Source organism: Theropithecus gelada, chromosome 16 (assembly GCF_003255815.1).
Source record: "Theropithecus gelada isolate Dixy chromosome 16, Tgel_1.0, whole genome shotgun sequence".
Taxonomy (NCBI): domain Eukaryota; kingdom Metazoa; phylum Chordata; class Mammalia; order Primates; family Cercopithecidae; genus Theropithecus; species Theropithecus gelada.
Window position 1 is genome coordinate 28537433 of NC_037684.1, and position 26046 is coordinate 28563478.

General features: G+C 53.0%; 1 protein-coding gene across 1 annotated transcript; it reads right to left on the reverse strand.

The window, feature by feature from the left end:
* Positions 1-1795: 1795 nt before the first annotated feature.
* TNS4 (tensin 4) lies at positions 1796-26046 on the reverse strand. The gene is made up of 13 exons (XM_025363372.1): positions 25899-26046; positions 20491-21024; positions 13047-13470; positions 11819-12246; positions 9680-9766; positions 9244-9369; positions 7043-7135; positions 6848-6925; positions 5419-5487; positions 4417-4585; positions 3315-3383; positions 3042-3068; positions 1796-2435 (listed from the first exon to the last, which is right to left on the reverse strand). Exons 2-13 carry the CDS (start codon positions 20927-20929, stop codon positions 2294-2296), a joined length of 2151 nt encoding a protein of 716 aa, XP_025219157.1. The 5' UTR covers positions 20930-21024; positions 25899-26046; the 3' UTR covers positions 1796-2293.

A 26046-nucleotide genomic window follows, 5' to 3' on the forward strand; every position in this document is an offset into this window, starting at 1 on the left:
GCTCAATCCTCCGGCTTTGGCCTCCCAAAGTGCTGGGATTACAGGCGTGAGACACCACACCCAACCACAGTCCGGTTCTTCAGGGCGGAGCTGGCAGCTCTGGGGCCATCTGGTTTCGGGGACTCTTCTGGACTCTTCTTGAGGAGTTATTGTTTTGCCCGCCTCTCCTTGCCTCTCAGTGGGGGCTGAGTGAGACTTTGGAATCCATCAGGGGCACCATACACACTCACTTTGGGCCCCAGGAAATCACAATCCTCCTGTTTCCCTGGCAAAGCGGCAGGAAAGGGGTGATGAAGAAAGAAGAACAAGCGTGTTGGGCGTGTGGGGGACACAGAGTGGTTTAAGCAATGGTTTACGACGTGGAAGCCTGCTGAGCCTGTAGTGCCGTGGCCAGGAGCGTGGGAGGGAGTGTGGCACACCTGGTCTCCCCTAAGACACAGCCACGCCCTCCCAAGTCAGGCCCCCTTCTCTGTTCAGGTCTCCATCTCCGAGGGCACAGCCCTGACTGCCTCAGAACTTACTGTTTTGCAAAGACAAACACTTTATTTTTCATGATAGGAGCTGTAGCGGAGTATATGGGGGCCTCTGTCAGCCCCAGGCTGGGACTGGGCCCTGTGACCTTGAGAACCTCATCTCACATTCTGCAGACTTTGGCGGCAGGGCAGTGCTCGACCACCGGCTGGGTGGGCTGGTCTCAGCCTCTCCCGCAGGCCCAGGGCTGAAATCATAACCATCAGGCCCAACCTTGGCCAAAGATAATGTAGCTTTGGCAGGGCTGGCCGCTGGGAGGGGGCAGGCACTTGCTCCTCGTAGAGCAAGAGTGGGCTTCTTCCCTGACCCTCCCTTCCACTCCGGTAGTGTGGTTTCCTTAGGAACTCAGGCCTGCGGGAGAAATGGTTCCAGCTTCTGGAGGCTGGGTGGGGGTGGGGGTGGGGGTGGGAAAGAGCCCAGCTCCTCCAAGCCTCTTAGAGAAGCGGCCTCCTTGCATTCTTGACTCTCTGCTGCCCCCGTGTGGCTGTGAGGTTGGTTGAAGCCACATAGCAGTAGAGGGGCGTGTGTGTGTGTGTGTGTGTGTGTGTGTGTGTGTGTGTGTGTGTGTGTGTGTGTGTGNTGTGTGTGTGTGTGTGTGTGTGTGTGTGTGTGTGTGTGTGTGTGTGTTGGAGCGTGGGTTGGGGGAGGGCTCAGCAAGACAGGAGCTGAGGCAGAATCACAGAGAGATGGCCCTTATCTCTACTCCCACCGCCTAATATGCAACATTAGGACAGCTACGATACCAGCTTTGGAATATTTGCCTATCAAGAAATGGAAAGAAGCTGGGCGCGGTGGCTCGTGCCTGTAATCCCAGCACTTTGGGAGGCCGAAGCAGGTGGATTACTTGAGGTCAGGAGTTCAAGACCAGCCTGGCCAACATGGTGAAACCCCATCTCTACTAAAAATACAAAATTAGCCGGGTGAGTGGCACATGCCTGTAATCCCAGCTACTCGGGAACCTGAGGCAGGAGAATTGCTTGAACCTGGGAGGTGGAGGTTGCAGTGAACCTAGATCGCACCACCGCAGTCCAGCCTGGGTGACAATGAGACTCCGTCTCAAAAAAAAAAAGAAGTGGAAAGAAAAGATGGGGTGATACTCATCGGCAAGGGGGTGCAGGACAGCTGGGTCTCCTCTGACCAAGGGGGCAAGTTCCCCCTGCTGAGCTGCCCGAAATACCATACCCAGCTTGGCCTGCAGCATCCTGGCTGGGTGGACCCAAAAAGCCACCTAGAAAGTGGGAAAAGGAACAGAGGAACAGATATGGAAGGAAATAGAGTCTATCCATTCCCGTTTTGTAGTCAATCCTTGAACATCACTGGCTGCAAGCCAGATACCCCGTGGGTCAACGCCAGGCACCTGAAACAGGGGCTGCAGGTCTCTCGCTCAGACTATTGTGTTGGCAGAGCCCAGGTCGATGGGGTCAGAGGGTTCTTGGAGGTTATTTTCATGCAGGGGTCTTCAGATGTGGGCATGCTCCAGAATCATGCAGAAGGGTGTTCAAATGCCCACCAGCATCTAAGAACAGCTGATCTTGTCTATTGGTCTCCTTCTGTGGTTGAGGAAACTGAGGCCTGGGGGGTCTGGATGATGGTGACTGCTGAAGGCCATAGCAGGTTCAAGGGTGTCAACTTTATACCAATCCCCCTAGTTCTACAGATCGGTCTGTCAATATGGCCACAAGCCACACCCATTCAGGGGGTGGAGGGGGGCTCCTTGGTGAGTCCCTGGAGGTGTTGGGAAGGTGCACAGGCAGTCTCTCCCCTACATCCTTTCTGCATCCTGCAGCAGAGCAGTCACCAGGCTGATGACCTGCGAGGCTGGCTGGACCGTGTCATACTCCGCAAATAGGTGGCACACGTTCTCCTGAGGCTCTGTCTGGCTCTTGGCCACAAACCCAAAGATCCTGGTGGGGAAGGGCAGTCTGAGTGAGGGGTGGGACCCAGGGAGGCATCAGGCTGGTGGGAATGGGGTGGTGGGGGGCCCTCAGCCTGCACCTCATTCCTCCCTGCCCCTCCCTTAGCCAATTGGCTCCAGCACCTCCTTAAGATGGGGCTCCCTGAGGAAGAAGGTGCCTCTCCTGTCAGACTGGGAGATTTCCAAGTTCAAGCTCTGGGTTTCGTTTGTTTTGGGTGGGGGCTCCTTGAGGACAGGACCTGTGCATTCCCCATTAGAGTGGAAGCTCCCTGAAGGCAAAGATGCATCTTGATCATCAGACTGGGACATTCCAATAGCTTGAGGCTCCCTTAAGTTAGAGCCTGTACCTCTTGCAGAAGATTGAGGGCTCCCAGGCTCATGTCGCCTCTATCAGCCCAGAGGCTCTGAGGGCAGTGAAAGTCTTTCCCATCAGATGCGAGCTCCCTGAGGACCAGGGCCTGTGCCCTCATCAACACCTTGGACTATTAAAGTCAGAATGGGGCCTCTTTCCTTCTCTAGTTCCCTCCCCATGTTGGGTTTGGGGCCCTGAGACAGGGACCCCTTTTTGGTAACAGAGTAGACAGGAAGGCCTTACCAGGAGGGCTTGCAGTACTTCTGCCACCTGTAGGAAAAGAACATGATACCGAGTAATGAGGCTTTGCTCCATGCCACAGGACCCTGAAGGAGCCGCAGGACTGGCCAGCTGTGTCCCCGCCCCAGCACACCTCACCCTACCCTCATTCTGTCACCCTGACCCCTTGAGGTTCACAGGCTCCCTCTGGGATCCCAGTCCCAGAGTCGTCAGGACACCTTGGTGGGCAGCTGGGCCCTGGACGGCCTTCTTAGTTTGGCCCAGCTTTGAACTTACTTCCGTTGCTCAGGGTCCATACCACAGAAGCGGAGGGTAGTGAGGGGGTAATGGCGCCGGAAAAACACCCTAGGAGGAGGTGGGGAGAGAAGGGAAGCGATGAGAACCTGTCCCAGTGTCACCCTGCCTCCAGCATCTCTTGTTCCCCCCAAGCTCAGGTGCCCTGTCCTCCAAGAAGTCTCTGGGTTAGACCTCGACGACCGCTACGGCTTTTCCCACTGGGGGGTCCTGGTGCCCTGCTCCTGCCTCTCTCCTCTCATGGGACTTGTCTGCCTGTGTCTTAAACTCTGGGGTTTTCTTTCATACCCCTACCATGCCATTTAACTTTTTTTTGGTCCCCTAACTTTTTGAGGACACGAATTACATCTTGGTCATCTCTTGTTTCTCCCTGTGAAGTGCTCAGCCCTGGATCAGGCTCCTGTTAGACTGTGAGATCCCGAGCCTGGGGAAGGGACGATCTCATTCCTCTCCGGGTCCCAGTGTCAGCCAGAGTCTGGCCTAGGGAAGATGTTCCATCAATGGGTGCAGACATGATCAGCACCCATGAATACTAGTTAACTCCATTTTCCTTCTTTTTTTTTTTTTTTTTTTTTTGAGGTGGTGTTTCACTCTGTCACCCAGGCTGGAGTGCAGTGGGGCGATCTCAGCTCACGGCACCCTCCGCCTCCTGGGTTCAAGTGATTCTCCTGCCTCAGCCTGCCAAGTAGCTGGGATTACAGGTGTGCGCCACCACACCCGGCTAATTTTGTATATTTAGTAGAGACGAGGTTTCACCATGTTGACCAGGCTGGTCTCGAACTCCTGACCTCAGGTGATCCACCCGCCTCGGCCTCCCAAAGTGCTGGGATTACAAGCATGAACCATCACGCCCGGCCTCCGTTAACTCCATTTTCATCAGTCACGATAAACTGGGGCTTTGGCAGTGGATTGAGGCCTGGAGGAGGCAGGGAAGTTGCCTGGAGTCCCTCAGCACATCACTGGCCCCGCTGGGTCATCCAGGACCCTAAACTCGACCTTCATCCCTGATCCGTGACTGTCTCAGCTATCCCCTCCAGCTCTATGCCGCCAGCCCTGCAGCCCTAGGGCAAGGGAAGGCCCTTACTTCCTCTGGACATCCGTCAGGGTGATGCCCTGCTCTGTGACTTTGAAGTGGACCACGGTGGGCGTGGGGAGGACGTCCCTCTCAAAGGTGGTGGAGATGGCCTTCTGCACGGCCAGGGCTCCGGTCAGGGTCTCCACGCTCACTGAGCTCAGGTACAGGGTGTGGCAGCCTGTGGGAGGCAGACACTGTGCTGGGCCACTGACCCAGGCCCAGGGGAGGGGGTGAGTCTCCTGTTCAGGAATCCAGTGGAGCTCCTCTTAGAGCCACCCAACAGGAAGTGGGTGTGTGGGTGATCACAGTCTGAGGCCAACCCCAGAGGGCTTTGGGATCTTCTGTGGCTTTGCATCGCCCTGGCCCCTGGCCCTCCAGCATGGGGCAGGGGAGGGGAAGTTGCCCTGTGTGTTGGGTTGCCCAGGAAAACATCCTTCTGTCCACACTTAACGACTGCCCTCCTCCCCACACCTCTACCCTCAAGGTCTTGGTTCATTGGTGACAGAAGGGACAGAAGACAAGAATGGGGAGGGAAGCCGTTCGTGCTCCGGGCATAGAGCAGGAGCTGTCACTGAGACAAGTGCTGATGTGTGCTGGCCTCTGGGAGTGTGGGTCAGGGACCTTTCCCCTGGTGAAGGCTAGAGGACTCAGACCTGACACCCCATAGAGGATCCCAAACCTGGAAACACCTCCAGGGCAGGCTCCTCAGACCCAGAGAGACTCTAGCACATGTGCACGTGCCCGTGTGCGTGCCGGAGAGACTGCAAGTTCTGCCACCCCACCACCCCCAACCCCACCCCACTTCCCTGCTGGCCTCTCATCTTGTTTTACAGGGGTGATGGGGGGGGGTGTGGCACCTTGTTAAAGATGCACAAATGAAGCTGAGATGGGAAACACGTGTGGGCCTGTGCGTGTATGCGTGTGTGCGTGCATGCGTGCGTGTGGGCAGGGTCGGGAGGTGCCCTCTTGGGGCACAGCCAAGCTTGGTGTCTCCCGTCCTGTACCACTCACCTGCAGATTTCCTCTGGCAGGAGGCTGTGCTGTCTGTAGAGTCCGAGGCCCCATCTGCACCTCCCAGTTCTGAGCCAAGGCAAAGAAACAGGCCCCCCAAAGGGGCGGGGGTGGAGTGAATGGACCCCTCTCACGGGAACAGGCCTCATAAATCCCTTTGAAGATCTCCCACCTCCACCCCCATCTCCAGGAAGTGACTCAAACCAGGTGTGATTACTGTAATTAGGCAAACAGGCCACTTTGGGCTCCCTAAATGCTTAGTTTGCAACCCTTTTGATCTCTTCTTCCCCTCCTCGCCCCCCTACCTCTTAGATGGCTGCCATGATCTTGTCCTCACAGGCCCCTGACCTCCTCACTTCTTTTGGACCCTGTCCCAACCCCTGACCTGTCTTTGCAGAAAGCGAGGAGGCTCTCACCAACGCTCCTCTGGGACTCCCCTGCGCCGATGCCCTTCTCGAGCTTCTCCTGCATACCCTTGAGATGCTCTGTTCCATCTGAGCTGTCCCCCTACCTGGCTGTACGCTCTGGATAGGGCATGCTGATCTGAGTTCAAGGTCTGACTCTGCGGGCCTTTGGGCAAATTACTTAACATCTAGAACCGAATCCTTCCCCTCCCTTCCCTTCCTTGCTCTTTCTTTCTTTCTTTTTTTTTTTTTTTTTTGATGAAATCTCGCTCTGTTGCCCAGGCTAGAGTGCAGTGGCGCGATTTTGGCTCACTGCAACCTCTGCCTCCTGGGCTCAAGTGATTCTCCTGCCTCAGCTTCCCAAGTAGCTGGGATTACAGCCACCCACCATTACGTCCGGCTAATTTTTTGTATTTTTAGTAGAGACGGAGTTTCACCATGTTGGTCAGGCTGGTCTCGAACTCCTGACCTCAAGTGATCCCCCTGCCTCGGCTTCCCAAAGTGCTGGGATTACAGGCGTGAGTCACCGTGCCCAGCCCTTATTTTCTTATCTGTGAAATGGGGATGATAACAGCAAAGTCTGCTTCACAAGCTTGTAGTGAAGCATGAATGGGTGAGTGAGTGCTCAACAAATATTGGACCCAGAAAAAGAAAACCTCTCCAAACTATTTGATTTAGGCTCTTTCATCCTCTCAAAGCAGGCTGCTATTTATCCAACATCCATTCTATGCTAGGCATTATGCTAAGAGCCTTGCCTGAGCTATCTCATTTAGTCTGCACAGCAATCCTATAAGTGGGTACCATGATGATTGTCCCCATTTTATAGATGAGGAAACTGAGGCTCAGAGAGGTCAACATTCTTAAATTTTCATAGCTAGGAGGTGGAGATGTTGAGTGACTCCAGTACACGCAATTTTAACCGTGACACTAAAATAATCCACCAACAAGGTAGAAATGAACCCCATTTCTAGTGAGAACAAACAGGTCCCCCACCTTGGCATTCCCTCTTTGGGGCCCAGACCCACCTCTCTGCGGGATGGTGAGTTTGCAGGGCAGGGCCAGGGCCATGATGGAATGCTGGCACACGAAGGCAGAGAGGCTCCCTGAAAGGAAGCAAGCAGCCCTGCATGAGTAGAGCTTCCCTAGCCCACCCCACAGTTCAGAACAGAGACTTCGCTGGTCCCCCATCCCTGGGGAGCCTGGAGGCTGGGGAATCTCACCAAAGTAGGGCTCCTCATCGGCTCCTTTGAGATGCACTCCTTTGGCAGAAGACTCGATGAGGAAGTGTCGGATAAGGTCATTGCTGTCCTCGCCTGGATAGAGAAAGAAGAAAGTGCATTCGGATAGAATTCCACCTTGTGGCTGGGCGCAGTGGCTCACGCCTATAATCCCAGCACTTTGGGGGGCTGAGGCGGGTGGATCACTTGAGGTCAGGAGTTCGAGATCAGCCTGACTGACGTGGTAAAACCCCGTCTCTATTAAAGATTTTAAAAAAAAAAAAGCCGGGCGTGTTTCACACGCCTGTAGTCCCAGCTACTCGGGAGGCTGAGGCAGGAGAATCGCTTGAACCTGGGAGGCAGAGGTTGCAGTGAGCCAAGATTGTGTCACTGCACTCCAGCCTGGGTGACAGAGTGAGACTCTGTCTCACCGGAAAAAAAAAAAAAAATGCCACCTTGTCCATCCCCCTGCCTCTCACTCCCACAGAGGAGGTGCCAACACATCTGCTCAATGACTCCAGCCACACCCTCTTCAGAAAACCTTTCTCTTCTTCTTCTTTTTTTGGGGGTGGGGTGGGGAAACCTTTCTGTTGCTCAAGAGTTACCAGGGATTTTTTTGTTGTTGTTAGACATTGTCCTGCTCTGTCTCTCAGGCTGGAAGTGCAGTGGCGTGATCTTAGCTTATTTGCCTCAACCTCCTGGGCTTAAGGAATCCTCCCACCTCAGCTTCCTGAGTAGCTGGGACTACAGGTGTGCCCCACCACGTCTGGCTAATTCTTCTGTAGAGACAAGGTCTCACTGTTTTGCTCAGGCTGGTCTCAACTCCTGAGCTCAAGCGGTTCTCCTGCCTGGGCCTCTCAAAATGTTGGGATTACAGGTGTGAGACACAGAGAGGCCTAGGGAATTTTTTTTTTTTAATTTATTATTATTTTTTTAGACAGGGTCTTATTCTTTGGTCCAGGCAGGAGTGCAGTGGTGTGATCATGGCTCACTGCAGCCTCAAAGACCTCCTGGGTTCAAGCGATTCTTCTGCTTCAGCCTCCCAAGAACCTGGGACTACAGGTGTGCTCCACCACACCTGGGTAATTTTTGTAGAGACAGGGTTTTGCTATGTTGCTCAAGCTGGTCTCAGACTCCTGGGCTCAAGCAATCATCCTGCCTCGGCTTCCCAAAGTGCTGGGATTACTAGCGTGAGCCACTGTGCCTGGCAAAGACACTTCTTAATTATTGTATAGATAAATGTTGACTCTTTGCTCTGGTTTCTGTCTCCTCCTGCCCACCAGGTCATCTTTGCTGGAGCCACGCTGGCCCTGGGCGTGGCAGGGGGGTGGGGGGCTGGGGGAGGCGAACAATGACCTTCTGACTCCTTTCCACCAATTCACAGCGTTCTCCTCAGTCTGGGTTCATTGCCTCTTGCAAGGTGTCCTTTATAAGCAACACCCTCCTCAGAGGTCACTTTCTTATTGTGACAGTGAGGCGTACTGTCAAGAACACAAGGCTGGGTGTTTCATCCTCCCTTTATCACTTAATTGCTCTGGGGTCATTAAGTAACTCTGGGCGCCTCCGTTACCTCATCCATTAAATAAGAAGGTGCAATCCTGGGGTTTGAGTGAGGCCTATGACCCAGGTACTTTGCGTTGTAATCATGTTTTCGTCTGTCTCCCTGGTGAGGTGGCGTCTGGGTCTGATTCCTCTGTATCCCTGCAGCCTCACACAGTGCCTGGTGTGTGGCGGATGCCCTGTGGATGTTTGCTATCAAATGAGAGTGGGAGACCACAGGAAAGCATGTGATAAGAACTATCACACACACGTGTGCTGAGCTCATACACACACGTGGTAAGCTATCACCCGTGAGATAAGCTAGCTACGCATATAATCACACATTAGGTTCCCTGGAAATGAATCCAGTTTGACTCCAAAGAGAGCAGCCTAGAGGGGGGCTGGGACCCTCCTCCTTCTCTCCCACCGGGAGGAAAAAGCAGGGAACTGGGGGCGGGGCTCGGGAAGGCAGAAGCACTCAGGCTTGCTGTGAAAGGCATTTTTCAGGGTGCCTTGGGGCTGGAGGGCATTGGAGAGAGTACTGGAGTGGACACTTCTCCTAGGTGCCATGTCACCCTGAAAGCTAATGCCAGAGCCAGGACTGGAAGCTACCACACCCCGCTGCCTCCGTGAGACTTTGAGCGAGCACAGAGACAGATGCATACCTGGTCGATTCTGGGCAGATGGGGGAACCTCCTGGACCTTCAGGGCCAGGCCGAAGGAGCCTCGGTATGAAGAGCTGTCCCTTATGACAAAAGCCCCTGGCTCCTCCTTCCTCAGCAGCTCGATTGCTGGAACAATCCTTGAGTCAGAGATGGACACCGCCCCACCTGGACACCCTCTGTCCCCCTCTGTCCCCCGTAACAGAGCAGATGTTACAGAGTCACCTTTTGTCCCCAGGAAGTTCTTTCTACTGTCAAATCTCCACCACTCTTGCTGTGGTTCCTACCTCCTTGGGAGGTCATGAGGTCAGCAGGACATCCCCCTCCCCTGCTTCCCTGGACCCACTATTTGCCATTCCTTAACTGTAACCCAGGGCCCTGCCTGATGCAAAGTGCAAGACCCAGATCCGATTCTGGGGTCGCTCATGCTTCCTTTTACCTTGCTCTCGGGTGATGTTTGGCTTAAACCAGTATTTAGATGTGTCCATCACGAACTTCATGGTGGGCTGCATGTCCCTGGTGGGACCTGGAGACAGACAGAGAAGGGGGACCCTGTAGGCTGGACAGATGGAAGCTGAGGGATGTTCACTAGAGAAGGCTGGAGACCCTTCCCTATTCTATTGCTCCAAGGTCTCATTCGACCACCATCCCAGACCCTAACTCCATTGTATCTCCAAACTGCCTACGAGAGGGAAAATCAAACAGAAGGATGCCAGGGTTTGGTGCATCTAGAACTCAGAAGTGCCCTTGTATCCTTGGTAATGAATAAAAAAATGAATAGTTACAACCTTAGTTTAAGGAGAAATGGTTTCTCAAATCTAGTGTTGAGTCCCCTGGTGAGGACTGAAATAAGAGATAAACAAGGAATTCTCAGATGCTTCATGTTTGATATCACATTCTCCTCCGTCTTCACAATCCTAAGAATTCCTCAGGGGAATATTCAGCTTGGAAAAGAAAATGGCAGAAAACGTGAAGGAGAGGAAAATAGCAGATCCGGGCAGAAAAACATGCCCCTGGGAGGTGGGAGGCTGGGACTTGACTCTGATATGGGATAACCGAAGCTCAGAGGGAACCAAGTGGACTAAACAACTTCTGAGGGTCTTTAATGTTCCAGTTGCCTATGAAATTAAAATGAATGTTGTTTTGAGAATATTTTGCAGAATTTGAGAAGATCTGGGGGTACAGTTAGTGATATTATGGGACCAAAGCAGGATGGGAATATCACTAGGCTAAGTAAATGTACTCTTTGAGATGCCAAAATGGCCATTTCTCTGGGTCCCTAAGGCAGAGAGCAGTAGCTGTCAACCTTGGCGGCTTGAAAAGGAGTGTTGTGACCAGTTACTCTCAAGTAACTCATTAAAAAAAAGTACTGAAATCTGCAACTGATTCGTCCTGGGAAATCGATCAGGGCAGATGCAAAGGCATGCTGGAAGTGTCATTTTCTCCTGCTTGCCTCCACATGGCTTTGTGAGTGGGAGTGAGCACTGGGCTATAGTAAACATTTCACCCCACTCCCCCAGAGTTGCCTTGATGCCTGTGAATGTCATGGCCAAGTGGGGGCTGAGAAGCCCTCCGATGGCCGAGGGAGGGGGAACAGGGGGTTGGCAGGGGACTCTGCTCATGGGAGAGGCATCCAGAGGGTGCTAGAGCTTAGCTTCTGTGTTTACTGCCGTAGATTCTGGTTGATTTTGTTCTCCTTGGACGCCTGTAGTCTCAGACTCCGGGAAGGAGGGTGTTTGCTGCTTTGTGGTTTTCAGCTGTCTGAACTGGAATGCATTGTCTCTATTGCCCCAGACACCCCCTCTGCGTTCTCGTCATCCATGAACGTCAGAGTCAGAACTGACTCGCCCTCTTGCTCTCCTTAAGTTAGTCATCAAGCACATCCTGAGGGTCGCCTGGCTCTGTCCTCTCTCCTCCACCCCCACTGCCCCACCCCGGTTCAGGCCCCTGCTATTCGTTGAGCTGCCAGGGTGATCCATTGAGTGTGCACCTCTGACCCCATCACTTTTCTGTGTGAGGCTCACTGATGGTACCCCATTGCTTAAAAGGCAAATTCCATTTTTCTTTCTTTCTTTTTTTTTTTTTTAGTTTGGCATTGAAGGCCTTTCACAATCTGGCTTCAAATTACTCTCAATGACTTGAACCTGCACCCAACATTCCGGCATTTCCTGAACATGCCATGTGCTTCCACACCTTCCCGACTGTGGACTCCCTGCTCTCTCTGCTGGGAAAGCCTTTCCTCTGCTTCTCTGGCCACAAACTTCTGATCCACTTCACAGATCCAGCTCTGATGTTGCTTCCTCTATTCTCCAGACTGAAAGAATCATTCCTTCTACTTTGGCCCATATGATTGAGAATATCTCTTTACTTCCACATTTATCCTACCCTACCGTGAGGATTTGTGTTTGTCTCTTTCTAAACTGTGTCCCTTTGTGCGTCCTCGCTACCTGGCATAGTACCAGACACACAATAGTTGCTCAATAAATGTGTTGACTGGCTGTTGCAGAAACCTACTGGCACTTTATCTATTCCCCCAAGCCAAACCTTACATTGCTTGAAATATTGGTTTACAACGTACCCTCTGGGCATGTGGTGAAGGGGGCATCTGACAGGGTCTGGCTGTGGCTCCTGGTGCCTGGACAGACCTGGTTGCTGGGAGAAGCAGCTCCAGGTCGAACAGAGCTCTGGTGTCCTGGGCTCCGCTGGGGTGGAGAAGACCCTGGTTCTGGGCAGCCGTTGATCAGCACAATGGGTATGTCCACCATGGAGTTGGTGATGGATGGGGGGCAGCTGCTGGCATGTTCTTTGGCCAGTGGTGGACAGTGGGGTGCTCTGGGTTGGCCCATGGTTAGGGTGGGGTTTCTGGGAGCCTGGAAGTCACTGGGTCTCGTACACAGGGACACTGAGCCAAGGCTATGGAGGCTGGAGGAAGAGCTGGCTGGACTTTCCAAGGATCTGGAAGATGATTGATGACTGGAGTTGCTGGAGTGCAGGAGGGACTGGCTGCTGCAGCAGGAGAGTCAGACAGGTTGTTAGGGCAGCAGGTGGCTCAGGGGCTAGAGCCAGGCTCTGGATCTGGTGATCTGGGTTCCCGTGGCTTTGGCTAAATAGAACACTGCATACCCCACCCCGTACAGCCCACAGCAAAGTGCACCCCCACCTAATCCTTAAGGGATGGTAAGGATACAGAAATGTCCCTGGATGGTAGGGTCTTTGGTCATTTAAAGTAGCCGATGAGCTGACCCCTGCAGGCTTTGGGCATAGGCTGGCCCCCATTCCGTCTGCCTTCCCAGCCAGGTCGTTCTGACTGAGCTGTCAGATCAGGATCTCCCCAGGCCCCCATGACTCCCAGGAGCCGTGCAGATGGGCTGGACCTACGCTGGACCACAACGTGGCTGATGCAGAGGGAACTCCCCAGCTGCAGGAGGCGGCCAGCTTCCCATCCAGCCAGACTTCTCCCCGAGCTCAGAGGCCTGTGCCAGTGGGCATGGCTGTGGAATCCCCAGCCTCTGTGCCAGGGACTGCCTTGGCCAGTGGCTTTGGAGGTGGAGTGGGAAGCAGAGTCCTGTGGTTCGGTCTTCCTGGGGCAGAATGGGTGTGCATGTGCCTGCAGTTCTGCTGTGAGGTCTATAGAGAATTGACCTGGGATGATTGTAAGCGATGCCCAGGCAGGGCATTCCCTTTTGGTTTTGGTGCATGCCCAGATTTTGCTCAGAGTAGGGTGCCTTTCAATGATTTTAGGGGATGTGTGCGTGTGTATGTCTGTGTGTGTATGTGTGTGCAATGTTAGAAGCTACCGAACCTACCTTCCAAACATGTAGCTGACATCAGACGCTGGGCTGGCTGATAGCACGGAGATCCTGCTGGCCTGCTGTGGGGCCAGGCCTCCCAGCCGCTTCTCCAGTCTTGGAGAAGCCACCAGTGGGGAGCCCAAGCCATGGGGGCTCAAGGCTTTGCTCCCCATGCAAGGGATTGAGATACTGGGGGAATTTGGGGGTTGAGGGGAGAGACCCTCTGAGGGGGGCAGAGGGCGCTGGTGCCCCCTGCCCTGGTTCCCAGAGAAGATGAGACTCTCACTGCTGCTTCGTGTCTCTCGGGGGACGTCTCTGGAAAGGAGGAGGCCACCACTGCGAGGGGAGCCGAAGGGTGGGGTGACACAGGGGCTGGAGCAGCGTTGGGGGCCATCATGGCACCTTGATCTGGCGGAGGTCACCTCGATGTACTTTATGTCTTTGGGGGAGAAAAACAGAGCATTGGTGAAACACAGGAGCCTGGACTCATAGAACAGAAAGGCTGGAAGTGTCCTCAAGGCCATTCTGTCCCCTCTTTTATAGAGATGAGGAAACTAAGGCGCAGAGAGGAGAGCCCAACTCCATCTTCAGGGCCCAGTTCCAAAGTTACCCTTCCTGTGACAACTTCTCTTGGGTGAGGAGATGCTGTAGAGGACCGAGGCCTTGGAATGAGACAGACCCAGGCTTCAGATCTGGCTCTGCTACTTTTTCTCTGAGAGAGTTTGGCCAAAAGACTTCACCACCCAGGGTCTCAGTTTCCACACCTGTAAAGTGGGGCAACTGCATCCAGCCTCTTGTTGTTACAAAAAGGATGAAGTGACACTTGTGCAGGCAGCACAGCACTGTTCTTGGCACAGAGCAGGTGCTTAAAAATTGGGCAACCCTCTCCTTTGTCTGTGCCCTTTTCCTAGGTTGAAATGGCCACTTGATGGGTTGTACCAGTGATACTTGCTGATGCCTCTGCTACTCAGGGTGTGTGAAAGTGGTTTCTCTGAGGCTGGGCGTGGTGGCTCACATCTGGAATCCCAGCACTTTGGGAGGCCGAGGCGGGTGGATCACCTGGAGGTTAGCAGTTCAAGACCAGCCTGGCCAACATGGCGAACCCCATCTCTACCAAAACTACAAAAATTAGCCGGGCGCCTGTAATCCCAGCTACTTGGGAGGCTGAGGCACAAGAATCGCTTGAACCGGGGAGGCAGAGGTTGCAGTGAGCTGAGATTGTGCCACTGCACTCCAGCCTGGGTGACAAGAGTGAAACTCCATGTCCAAAAAAAAAAAAAAAAACACAACAACAAAAAACGAAGTGATATTTCTGTACCTGCAATGAAAGCAGGGATTCCCAAGCTTGGTTACACACTAGACTCACCCCAGGCTGCGCCTCCTGCCAATTAGATTAAACTCTCAAGGGTGTTAACCCAGGCCTCAGTTTTGTTTGTTTTCCAGTTTTTCAGGTGAGTGCAGTAGACCATGAATGGCCCAGCAGGACCATATCACCTGGGCTCCACCCCTACAGAAACATAATCTGCATTTTAGCGAGGCCACCCAGGGCATGTGAATATGCAGTGGAGTTTGAGAACCCTGCTTTGGAGCAGGCACTCCCTGAGCGCAGGGCTTGCTGCATTCTTGAGCTATGGATCTCCCGGGGGATCGTAACTGGTACACAGGGATCACCCAACACACCCCAGGCTGCCGACTCACTCCAGCGCCATTTCCACTCCCTGGTCAGGGCACCCGGGACTCTTGGGATTCTGAGGCCTTGTTCCTCTCCCGAGGTCAGCCTAGGAGTGGGCTGCTCTGCGGTTCTCCCTATGGTGAGGATGAACACCCTTCCTCCTGACCTGGGGGAGGGGAATTGTTCTTGGTCTTGTTCCAGTGAAGCTGGAGGAAGGTGGGGGTTAATGAGCTGCTCTTTTCTGAAGAGTGTGAGTCTTGCCTCTGGCTTTCTGGCATGGAGGCTGGGGAAATTGGGGAGAACGTGCACCCTCAGCTCCCACCTGCCTGGGGCCCTGGCACATGTACGGTTCCTCCCCGTTATGACTATGGAGCCCCAGCCTGCCCCAGCCCGCTCCAGGGTAGGGCCATCTGGCCCTGCTCACGGTTACTGCCTCTGTCTGAGCCTGCTTGGGCCACACGGAGGGGGTGGGGAGTTACATCAGATGAGCAAGGGCTGGCAGCTGACCGGGGCTTGCTGCTCAGCGGGTGGAGGAAGAGCCTGGCTTTGTAGCAAAACAAACCTGGGGTGAGTCCTGGCTTTGCTGCTTTTCAGCCAAGGGCATTGTGTAACTTTCTGACCCTCTCTGAGCCTCTGTTTCCTTATCTGCAAAGTGAGGATCTGAAACCAGTCTTCCAAGGCTGTGATGAGGATGAAATACAATAGCCTGGAGCCCGGCCCATGGTGAGGCTCGAGAGAGGAGCCTTTCCTACCTGCCTGCTTTTTGGGGGCAGTATTGGCCAAATGGAGCCCTCTTTCTGGCTAAGGTTGGGGATCTCTCTGCTTAGAAAGATGACTGCAAGGTGAGACTCTTTGGGGGACTGTATGGTGGGCTCCGGAAGAAAAGAGATCTTGGAATGGGCTGGATTCTTCTGGAAGGCTGGAGAGCACAACTTCAATTTTTATAGGACTTTATAGTGTTTATACCCATAATCTCCTCTGAACATCGTACCAGCCCTTGAGCAGGGCAGGCATTATTTTTTTACAGAGGAGGAAACTGAGGCTTGGAGAAGAGTGGGGATGGAGCTAACACTTAGTGTACAACGATGTTTCATAGAGACTGGTTTTTACTGAGTGCAATGTGCCGGGACCACTACGAACACATTGCTTGTATTAGCTCTTTTAACCCTCGTGACAACTCTACTGAAGTAGGGAATGCTATTAACGCCCATATAACAGATGGGAAATCTGGAAGGCTCAGAAAGGTGAAGTGAGTTATCCGATGCTGCACAGCCAGGGAGTGTTGCTAAGCTCTGTTTAGGGACTGCTTCTTCCAGGATGAACCCTGCCCCAAGGCCTTGCCCCGTGAGAAGGTGCTTGGCTGCTTTGGGGAGGATCTCTTGGCCTGGTGAAGCTCTGGGCTCCCCACTCACTGGGTCATCTAAACATCCACCAGGGACCTTGCTGGGGGCGCTGAGTAAGGAGAGTGGGAGGGGAGGGAGGAGCCCCGTGCTCACCTCCTGTGGCTGTCCCAAGGTGGGTGTAGCTGGGGGGGTGGGGCTGGGGGCCTCCACCCACTGCAGGGGTGTAGTCACTGTTTACTGGCCTGTGGGGCAAGTCTGAGCAGTGCTGGGTGGGTGCCGGCACCAGCCCCAGGCAGGCGGGTGAGTGGAGGGAGGGCATGTAGGGTGAGGGGTGGAGAGACAGTTATTAAACCCCCTTCATTTGGGCTGGTAAACAGCCTTGTCTGGCAGAAATTACTGGAAAATGAAAGTGGCGGCCTGTTCTAAAGATGGGGTGGGGGACGTTGGAGAGGATAAAGGAAGGGACATGGTGTTTGCTTCTAGGAACCACATTCCCTGTGGGATGGGGGCGCCCAGGACAAGTTTAAAGGAAGGCAGGAGCAGGGAACCTGGGGAAGGTTTGTGAAGCGCCCAGGAGGATGGGTCTCAGAAGAGGAGCCTGCAGGCTGCCTCCAACCTGATGGATTCTGTGATGCCCCAGAGGGCAGAGGACTAGACTTTAGAAAGAGAGAAAGGCCAGTGGCCTACGGAGCCCAGAAGGCTGGGGTTTGAGGCCTGACCTGTCTCTCCCTGGCTGTGTGACTGTGAGCCATCACACACCCACCCTGAGCCTCAGTTTCCTCATCTGTAACAGGAGGTTTCCACTATTTCCTTCAAAAGCCAGACACTGGGATCATGGATTACATGGACTCTTTTTTTTTTTTTGAGACAGTGTCTCACTCTTGCCCAGGCTGGACTGCAGTGGCAGGATCTTGGCTCACTGCAGCCTCCACCTCCCAGGCTAAAGTGATTCTTCCACCTCATCCTCCCAAGTAGATGGGATGACAGGTTCGTGCCATCACACCCAGCTAATTTTTGTATTTTTAGTAGAGACGGGTTTTCACCATGTTGGCCAGGCTGGTACATGGAATAGTTTTTTTTTTTTTTAAATTTTAATTCTGGGCTGGGTGATATGGCTCACGCCTGTAATCCCAGAACTTTGGGAAGCTGAGGAAGGAGGATCACTTGAGGTAGGCTGGGCAACATGTCGAGAGTGTGTCTCTACAAAAAGTTTAAAGATTACCGAGTTGGCAGGGCGTGGTGGCTCACACCTGTAATCCCAGCACTTTGGGAGGCCAAGGTGGGTGAATCACTGAGGTGGGCGAGGTCAAGAGTTCAAGACCAGCCTGGCCAACATGGTGAAACCCCGTTTCTACTAAAAATACAAAAAAATTAGCTGGGCATGGTGGTGGGCACCTGTAATCCCTGCTATTCGGGAGTCTGAGGTATGAGAATCGCTTGAACCCTGGGAGGCAGAGACTCCATCACCCACCCAAAAAAAAAAAAAAAAAAAGAGATTAGCTGGGCGTGGTGACATGTGCCTGTAGTCCCAGCTACTGGGGATGCTGAGGTAGGAGGATTGCTTGAGCCCAGGCATTGAAGGCTGCAGTGAGCTACGATCACACCACTGCACTCCAGCCTGGGCAACACAACGAGACCCTGTCTCAAAAAAATATATGTATATATATTAGGGGAAATGTCAACATAGAATTGCCAATGTTTAATTTTAAAATTTTCCACGTTAGGACGAAGAGGAATAGTAAACATCTCCTAGCACGGTAATGTCAGAGTTCTTTCCTTGAACAGCCCAAAAGTAGGAAGGATGAGATTGTAAAATGGCAGGGGATCCTCCACTCTGAATACATTTAGAGGTAAGAGAACTCACCACAACGCTCAGAGTTGTAGGCTGCCATGGGCCAGGGAGAGCTTTGTCACCAGCAATAGGGTCTGCGGGGAGGATTTTGGGCGCAGGTGCCTGCTATTCTTAGTGATGGTGGAGAACTTCTCAATGGGGAGCTGGCCTGGCTGGGCTGTCTTAGGAGGCAGTGAACTCCCAGGCATTGCAGGTGTCCAGGCAGAGTTTAGAGGAAGGGATTTTTTTTTTTTCTCCATCAGAAGGGGCCAGGGCAGTGAGGCAGCTTCCTCAGGACCTTCTGGCCGCTGCCTGCCTTACATTCCCTGTTCCCCAGAGTTGGGTGGACACATGTTCACAATGGCATGTGGTGCCCGGGGCATCTGTGGATGTGGACCCATGCCATCAGCCCTAAGCTGACCATGAGCCCCTTCCGTGGAGGAAGGGCCCAGTTGTCACCAACCCTCACCCAACATGTGTGGACGTTCCACAGGGACTGGTTTTGCCCCACCTGGCCTTGGATATGTGGAACTCCTGTCCTGGGGCATGAATGGTAAAAGCCTGGGCTTACTCCTGCCAACAGTAATTAGGCCCTAGACGCCTTTCCTGCAGTGACGTGCCCATGACTGGCCTTAAGAAACAGGAAGACCCTTGAGGGACAGTTTCTTTAACAGGCCTGGCAGGCAATGCTTGGCGAAAGGGGGCAGAGCAGGCAGGAGCCCAGGAGCCCAGGAACCCAGTGTGCCAGAGGGCGTGGGTGCTGGGCTGGCCTCCACCTCAGAGCCCAAACCTACCCTGGGGCCAGCCCGACGTGCAACCCCAGTGTTTAATAAAAACAGCTACGATTTAGAATAGTGTATAGTGTGCCAGGATTAGTGATAAGCAGCCAACAAATGTAATTTCTTTCAATCCCCATAACACCCTTTGAGGTAAGAACTCTCATAATCTCCATTTCTCGGATGAGGAATCCGTGACACAAAGTGGTGAAGCAAGCAGCTTGTGAAACCTCTGCCTGACGCCAGCCATTAGGCTAGACTGGCTCCTTACCCAACCCCAGCAACCCCAGCTTTCTCATTTGCGAAACGGAGATAAAATATTCGGCCGGGCTCACGCCTGTAATCCCAGCACTTTGGGAGGGCGAGGTGGGTGGATCACTTGAGCTCAGGAGTTCGAGGCCAGTCTGGCCAACATGGTGAAACCCTGTCTCTACTGAAAATACAAAAAGTAGCTGGGCCCAGTGGCAGGTGCCTGTAATCCCAGCTACTGGGGAGGCTGAGGCAGGAGAATTGCTTGAACCTGGGAGGCGGAGGTTGCAGTGAGCTGAGATTGTGCTGTTGCACTCCAGCCTGGGTGACAGCGAGACTCCATTGAAAAAAAAAAAGATCAGCTCAGGGAGTGGATTGAGAGGATTGAAGATTCCACATAAAGTGCTCAACACAGTGCCTGATATATAATATGTGTCCAGTAAGTGGAATATCTTATGGCTCCTATCTCTAATCCTAATGATGCACCCCCTCACCCTTGCTGGTAGTTTAAAGCCTTGGAGGCCTCAGTCTTCCAACCTGTCTAATGTGCCTGCTCCTTGACCCTCATCAAGAGCTTCCTTGAAACTCTTTGTTCAGGAAACTGAAGCCAGATATAGGAATTTCCAGGTTCCTTTGGACTCGGTGGTGCCCTGGAATTGGCTTGTATCGGCTGGTTAAAAGCTGATTGTTAAATTTTCAGGATTTTGTCCAGCTGGTTACTAAACCCAGCCATTGAGTAATTACATTATGTACACTTACAATGAAATAACTTCCATTAAAAACAAAGGTAATAAATACTCAAAATTCATCACATCCCAATTATTTTACAACAATGTCTCCCCACCCTCCTTATTATTGTCTGTGCTGTCAGGGTTATTGACCATCTGTCGTGTCGGTGTGGTGGCAAGGCTGTGTAACAGCCTGCTACTCCACGTGTCTCCAGCTCCTCATTCAGTGACATCATCAATTTCAGGTAGCTTGAAATTGGCCGGAGGGGGAGAATTTACACTGTGGAAATGGGCAGAAGCTTCAAATCAGCTCCCTCTGCCCCTGCTCCCCAACCAGGGAGCCAGGGAAACATTCACCAGCATACCACTGCTTGAACACTACTGGGTCCTTATCCTACCATTTCCAGTGTGGGCCTCTCCGGAAAGATACCCCCCCAAACAAGGACAGAGGTCCAGATAGCAATCCTACCAACATTTCAGGGGGGACCCCAGGTGAGGCTCTGAAGTGAGACACCCTAGGACAGCGGGGGTCAGGGATCCACATTTACTGAGCTCTTCCTTATGGGCATGGTACTGCACAAAACACTTTCTATAGAAGCTTATTTGAGTCCTCATAAAATCATAGAAAATTGGTATCTATCACTTTCCAAACTCAGGAAGCAAATAGAATTGGCTAGTGAGGGAAACTTGTATTTATCCCTTTTGTGTAGCATAGAAAACAGAGGGGTTAGTAACTTGGTTAGGTTTGCACAGTATCTCCCAACAGGACAGGGTCCCCTTCTCTGTACAAAGGAAAGTCCTTCTTCCTCATAAGGTCTGGCGCCAAGCCCTGCTCCTAGTACTGTGCCCCAAATCCTTACCCAAGGCTTCAGGTTCCTCCTTCTTTCTCACTGACATGGTGCTCTGGGCCGGCTCAGCCCGGGGGCCCCCAGTCCCTTGGGGAAGCAGCTGGAAGGTGGGGTCCAGTTCCAGGATCATCTGATTGAGGCTCTCCAGTGAGAAGTCAATGTAGGAGTCAAGGTCTTCCGGGGTTCCCAAGGCCTGCTTGCCAGGGGACGGCAGGAAGCAGGTGGTTTTGGCCTCGGCCTGTGGGGCTTGCTGGAGTCGGTCAGGGGGCCCCATGCAGGGCACGGGGGCCATCAGGGCCTGGGCTCCCCAGCCTTCCATGGTGTAGTAAGAACACTGGAGCGGCAGGCTGGGACTGGGTGCTGGGTGCAGGGTCCTCCTGGGCTCGTCACAAGGTGCCAAGCTGACAGCATGGCCTCCTGCCAGCAGTGGGCTGGACATTACCTGGGACATGGTGGGGATGGTGACCTCTGCGGTTTACCTCTGGTTTTCAACCAGCCTCACTGACATCCCAGAGATCTCACTTGCCAACCAGAAGCTCCCAGGACCTGAAAGAGTCCAAGAGTGGGAATGGAGTAACTTCTGTAGGTGAAGCCCCTGCCTCCCAACCCCCCATACAAGAGCTAATTTATTCATTCATTTAAAAGCATGGATGCTGGAGCCAGACCACCTGGGTTTGCAGCCTGGCTCCACCATCTACTAGCTGTATAACCTTAGGCAAGTTAATTGACTTCTCTGTGCCTCAGTTCCCTTGTCTATAAAACAAGTTAATATTTGTAATGTGCTTAGAACAGTGCCTGGCACAGAACAAGCCCATTATGTAAGTGATCATTAAATAAAGTAACTTCAGGCCAGGTGCGGTGGCTCAAGCCTGTAATCCCAGCACTTTGGGAGGCTGAGACGGGCGGATCACGAGGTCAGGAGATTGAGACCATCCTGGCTAACACGGTGAAACCCCGTCTCTACTAAAAAATACAAAAAACTAGCCGGGCGAGGTGGCGGGCGCCTGTAGTCCCAGCTACTCGGGAGGCTGAGGCAGGAGAATGGCGTAAACCCGGGAGGTGGAGCTTGCAGTGAGCTGAGATCCGGCCACTGCACTCCAGCCTGGGCGACAGAGCGAGACTCTGTCTCCAAAAAAAAAAATAAATAAATAAAGTACCTTCAGTAGCTGTTTACTGAATATCTACTACATCCCAGGTGTGTTTATTAAGTAAATACTACTTAATGTTTACTGAGTAATTATCCACATAAGCTCTGGTATTTTACATAAAGCCTTTAAAAATCCTCATCACAACTGTATAAGGTAGGTACTATTATCCCATTTTACAGGGAGAGAACTGAGGCACAGAGAGGTAGGTAACTTGCCCAAGGGTCACACTGCCAACAAGTGTCAGAGAAGGACTGGGCCCCCGGCTGCCTGATGTCCGAGTGCCTGCACTTGGGCTAGTTGGTGAAACAGACAAGTAAGCGAGCGAACAACTGTAAGCAGTGTCACGAGGAGGAGAGGAGGGACAGTGGACTTTCCTAGTTTAGTGGGGGAGGTTAGGGAGGCCTTCCTGGAGGAAGGGACATGCAAAGGGAGATAAGCAGGAAAAGCAAGAGGTAGCTGTGGAAGGTGGGTAGGGATGAGGAGGCAGAGAGGAAGGTTTAAAGTAGAGGGGATGGGCTGGGCTCGATGGGTCACACCTGTAATCCCAGCACTTTGGGAGTCTGAGGTGGGCTGATCCCTTGAGGTCAGGAGTTTGAGACCAGCCTGGCGAACATGGTGAAACCCCATCTCTACTAAAAATATAAAAATTAGCTGGCATGATGGCACGTGCCTGTAATTCCAGCTGCTCAGGAGGCTGGGGCAGGAGGATTGCTTGAAGCTGGGAGGCAGAGGTTGCAGTGAGCCGAGATAGAGCCAATGTACTGCAGCCTGGGCAACAGAGCGAGACTCTGTCTCTAAATAAACAAACATCAAATAACTACATAAATAAAACAAATAAATAAATAAAGTAGAGGGGACCATTTGTGCAAAAGTCTGGCCAGCAGGGAAACTCACAAGACACTATTGAGCACCTGAGTAACAGGGCACCTGGGGTGGGTAGAGGAGATGGGGCGGGGGAGGCAGGCTGGCCAGATCCCGCAGGGCCTTGCAGGCTGGGCTCAGGACTGCCAGCTCAACCCTGAGGGGCAACAGGGAGCCTCTGAAAAGTTTTGAGCTGGGGAGTGACATCATCAGATGATATTCATTTCCTTGGGGCTCATTTGGGAAAGAGATGTCCCAACCTCCTCATTTTCCTGACTGTGAAAAGTCTTTTCCATTGTCTAACCTTAATGCCACATGCTAGTTTCTTGTAGGTGGGGCTTGGTAAGGAGGTAAGAGGTTCTGGGATTGAGGCTGCCAGGAAAACTGTACAGAGCTGCAGTGTGCTGGTTGCACTTCCATTGCATGCTCTGAGCTTTGCTGCCTGTCCCCAGTCCCCACCAACACCCCCTGACTCTCTTTCTTCTCATTGCCAAGACGCCTCCTTTACATCCTGCTTTGGAGTCAGACTTTAGCACTGGAAAAGGTATCTGAGACTAGCCTGGGAGAAGCGAAAACGGACTCAGGGATCCGAAGATTTAGATTTGACTTCTAGCTCAAATAGCTCCTTATGGTATGACTCTGACCCTGAGTTTCCTCATCTTTGAGATGGGCGTGAGAATTCCTGCCCTGCACCCTCCCAGAGAGTTATGGCACCAGTGAGGTGCTCCCTGTGAAGGTAGTTAGGCAATTCTAAATAGTACTTAGAAAGAAGGACTTACGGAGTATAACAGCCGCATTAACAGTAGCTTCCATTTATTGGGCGCTGACCATGTGCCACGTAATTTACAGATGAGTTACATTTGGGAACTCAATTCTCTCACAGCTCTAGGAAGTACTGCACCCTATTGTCAGTCCTCTTGATTTTTTTTTTCTTGAGACAGGGTCTTGCTCTGTTGCCCAGGCTAGGGTACAGTGGCACAGTCATGGCTCACTGCAGCCTTGATCTCCTGCGGCTCAAGTGATTCTACCCTCCCGAGTGGCCGGGACTACAGGCTTGTGCCCTACACCCCGCGAATTTTTTGTAGAAAGAGGGTCTCACTTTGTTGCCCAGGCTGGTCTTGAACTCCTGGGCTCAAGTGCTCCTCCTTCCTCGGCCTCCCAAAGTGCTAAGATTACAGGTGTGAGCTGCTGTGCCTGGCCTTATTTATTTATTTTGAGTTATCAGTCCATTTTACAGATAAAGATAGTGAGACTCCGAGAGGTCAAGAAACATGCTTCATATCCAGCAAAATGGTGGAGCTGGGATTCAAACCCAGGTGTGGGATTTTGGAATCTTAATTCCTTATGCCACATGGAATTCAAGTGCAGAGGGACACCTGGGATCTGGAGAGGGGGCGTGATTGGCTGAAGGTCGCACAGGTTTCATGAGAAAAGCCAGGCCCCCTTCCCCTCTCCCGCCTCCCCACACCCCCGCGGCTCCTGTAGGTCTGATGCCAGACTTTTCCTTGGCCAGGTCCTGCAGGGGGCGGGGCATCCCGGGCACGGGAAGCTTTGTATAAATGGAAGTGGAAGGGAGCCGGCCTCTGCGCTCCCGCCCTCCCGGGACAGCTGAGGACACAGAGCCGGAACCGCGGCTTTTTCCACACAGGCTCCAAGTGGACTGGGTTTGTTGGGACAGGAGTTTTCTGGCTGTGTCCTGCAGAGGAGGCTGGGGCTGCTGACTTTGCAGAGCTCAAGGAGGGCTGGGTGTTCCCTTGCGACCAGGATCCAGGATACCTGCTTACTAATTTGGACACAGCTTTTGTGCCACCCTGGGCAAGCGTCCTTTCCTCTCTGGGCAGACCTCAGTTGTCCCATCTGTATGATGAGGATATGATAGTAACAGACACCAAACACCTTGCATTTTCTCAGCAGTTCTCTGAGGAGGGTGCTATTGCTGCAGGGCTGGAGAGGTTGAGGAATTTGCCCAAGGTCATACAACGTGAACTGTGAATTGGGGTTTAAACCCAGGTGGTCTTCCTCCAGTGTCCCACACTTTTAGCCTCTGCTGCTGCTGCACATATTTAAGAACCCTGTCCAACACTGCCCCTTCTGGGATTCTGGAACCAAGAGGGATGGACCTGGAGCTGAGCAAAGGGCAGGTAGCCCCTAAGCTCCTCTTCAGCCTCCCCTCACTTTTAACACTTTTAAGGCTCCACGTTACCCTTGGATGTCCCAGGGCAGGGTTTACCCCTGTATTCCTGAAAGCTGCGCCTTTCGCGGCCCCACACACTCCTCTAACTTGCTCTTTCTTGGTGGAAGTGGTGAGGAGAGTCCCTGGGCCCGGGGCTCTGTGTGGTTGGGATGCACGGGGCAGGGGCAAGGAGGGCTCCAGCCACCTCCCCACCCTGTTTGTGGGTGCCCATCTCCGGCTCCCACTTCTGATTCTGACTCAGATCTCTTTCTTTGTTCCCAAGGACTCTGGGGAGTCCTGGCACCTTGGCAAATCCCCTCTTCCGTGTCATTGCCAACCTCTTCTCCTGACTTACTCTCTCCCTACGAGCCCAGGTCAGTAAAGGGAGAGGGTGGGGCAAGGGTAAAGCCTGAGTCTCCCCCAAAAGCACTTTGCCTGATTAGCCCAATCTCCACTGCACCCGTATTTTTGAAAACTGGCTCCCGATCTTCCCATCCCTCCTACCCAGACCTGGTGACGCAGGATGTGGACCGCAGGCAGAGACTACAGGACCAGTGAAGGCCAGCCGCCCCACCTCCCATTCCTGCCTACCTCTGAAGGGCCCAGAGGGCTCCCGGAGTGCTGGGAGGCAGGAGGCCTGGATGCTGTGTCCAGTCCCTTTCCATGACCTCAGGCAAGCCTCTTCTCCCTGGCCCTCAGCTCTCTCATCTGTTCACCGAGGGGCACAGTTTTAGTTCCCTTAAAGTGCTGAACTCTGCGGTCTGTGATCCTGAGACCATCTCAGTCTCATCCACATCCTCCACCCCATTTCTCCTAGTCTTCACTCTGAGCCCCGAGAAGTGGAGAAGCTGAGGACAAAAGGTTAAATGAGTCTGGGCTCACGCCTGTAATTCCAGCACTTTGGGAGGCTAAGGTGGGAGTATCACCTGAAGTCAGGAGTTCGAGACCAGCCTGGCCAACATGGTGAAACCCCGTCTCTACTAAACATAAGAAAATTAGCCGGGCATGGTGGCACACACTTGTAATCCTAGCTACTTGGGAGGCTGGGGCAGGAGAATTGCTTGAACCCTGGAGGCAGATGTTGGCAGTGAGCCGAGATCATGCCACTGTACTCCAGCCTGGGCGACAGAGCAAGACTCCGTCTCAAAAAAAAGAAAAAAAAAATTAAACAGTTAAATGAGTCAGGGCTGGCAAAGGTGCTCAGTGTTCCTCTCTTCTTAAAGAATAAAGGCACCTACCTGGTGTCCACGGGTGGGCAGACTGTTGCGTTCACTACTGGCTCCTGGGACCAAGACGACTCAGAGTCCAGGTGAAGAGTCACGAGAGGCGCCAGTTCACCTCCAGACCTGCCTTAAGAGCAGCTTGCCCGCCCTCTCTCCTCCCCTC

Excerpts from the sequence above, each read along its gene's own strand:
- TNS4 (XM_025363372.1), bottom strand. The coding sequence starts at position 20,929 with ATGTCCCAGGTAATGTCCAGCCCACTGCTGGCAGGAGGCCATGCTGTC. Across the intron at positions 7,136-9,243 it reads ATCTGCCCAGAATCGACCAG|GCGAGGACAGCAATGACCTT; the intron begins GTATGCATCTGT and ends TTCTCTATCCAG. Across the intron at positions 6,926-7,042 it reads CGATGAGGAGCCCTACTTTG|GGAGCCTCTCTGCCTTCGTG; the intron begins GTGAGATTCCCC and ends GCTTCCTTTCAG.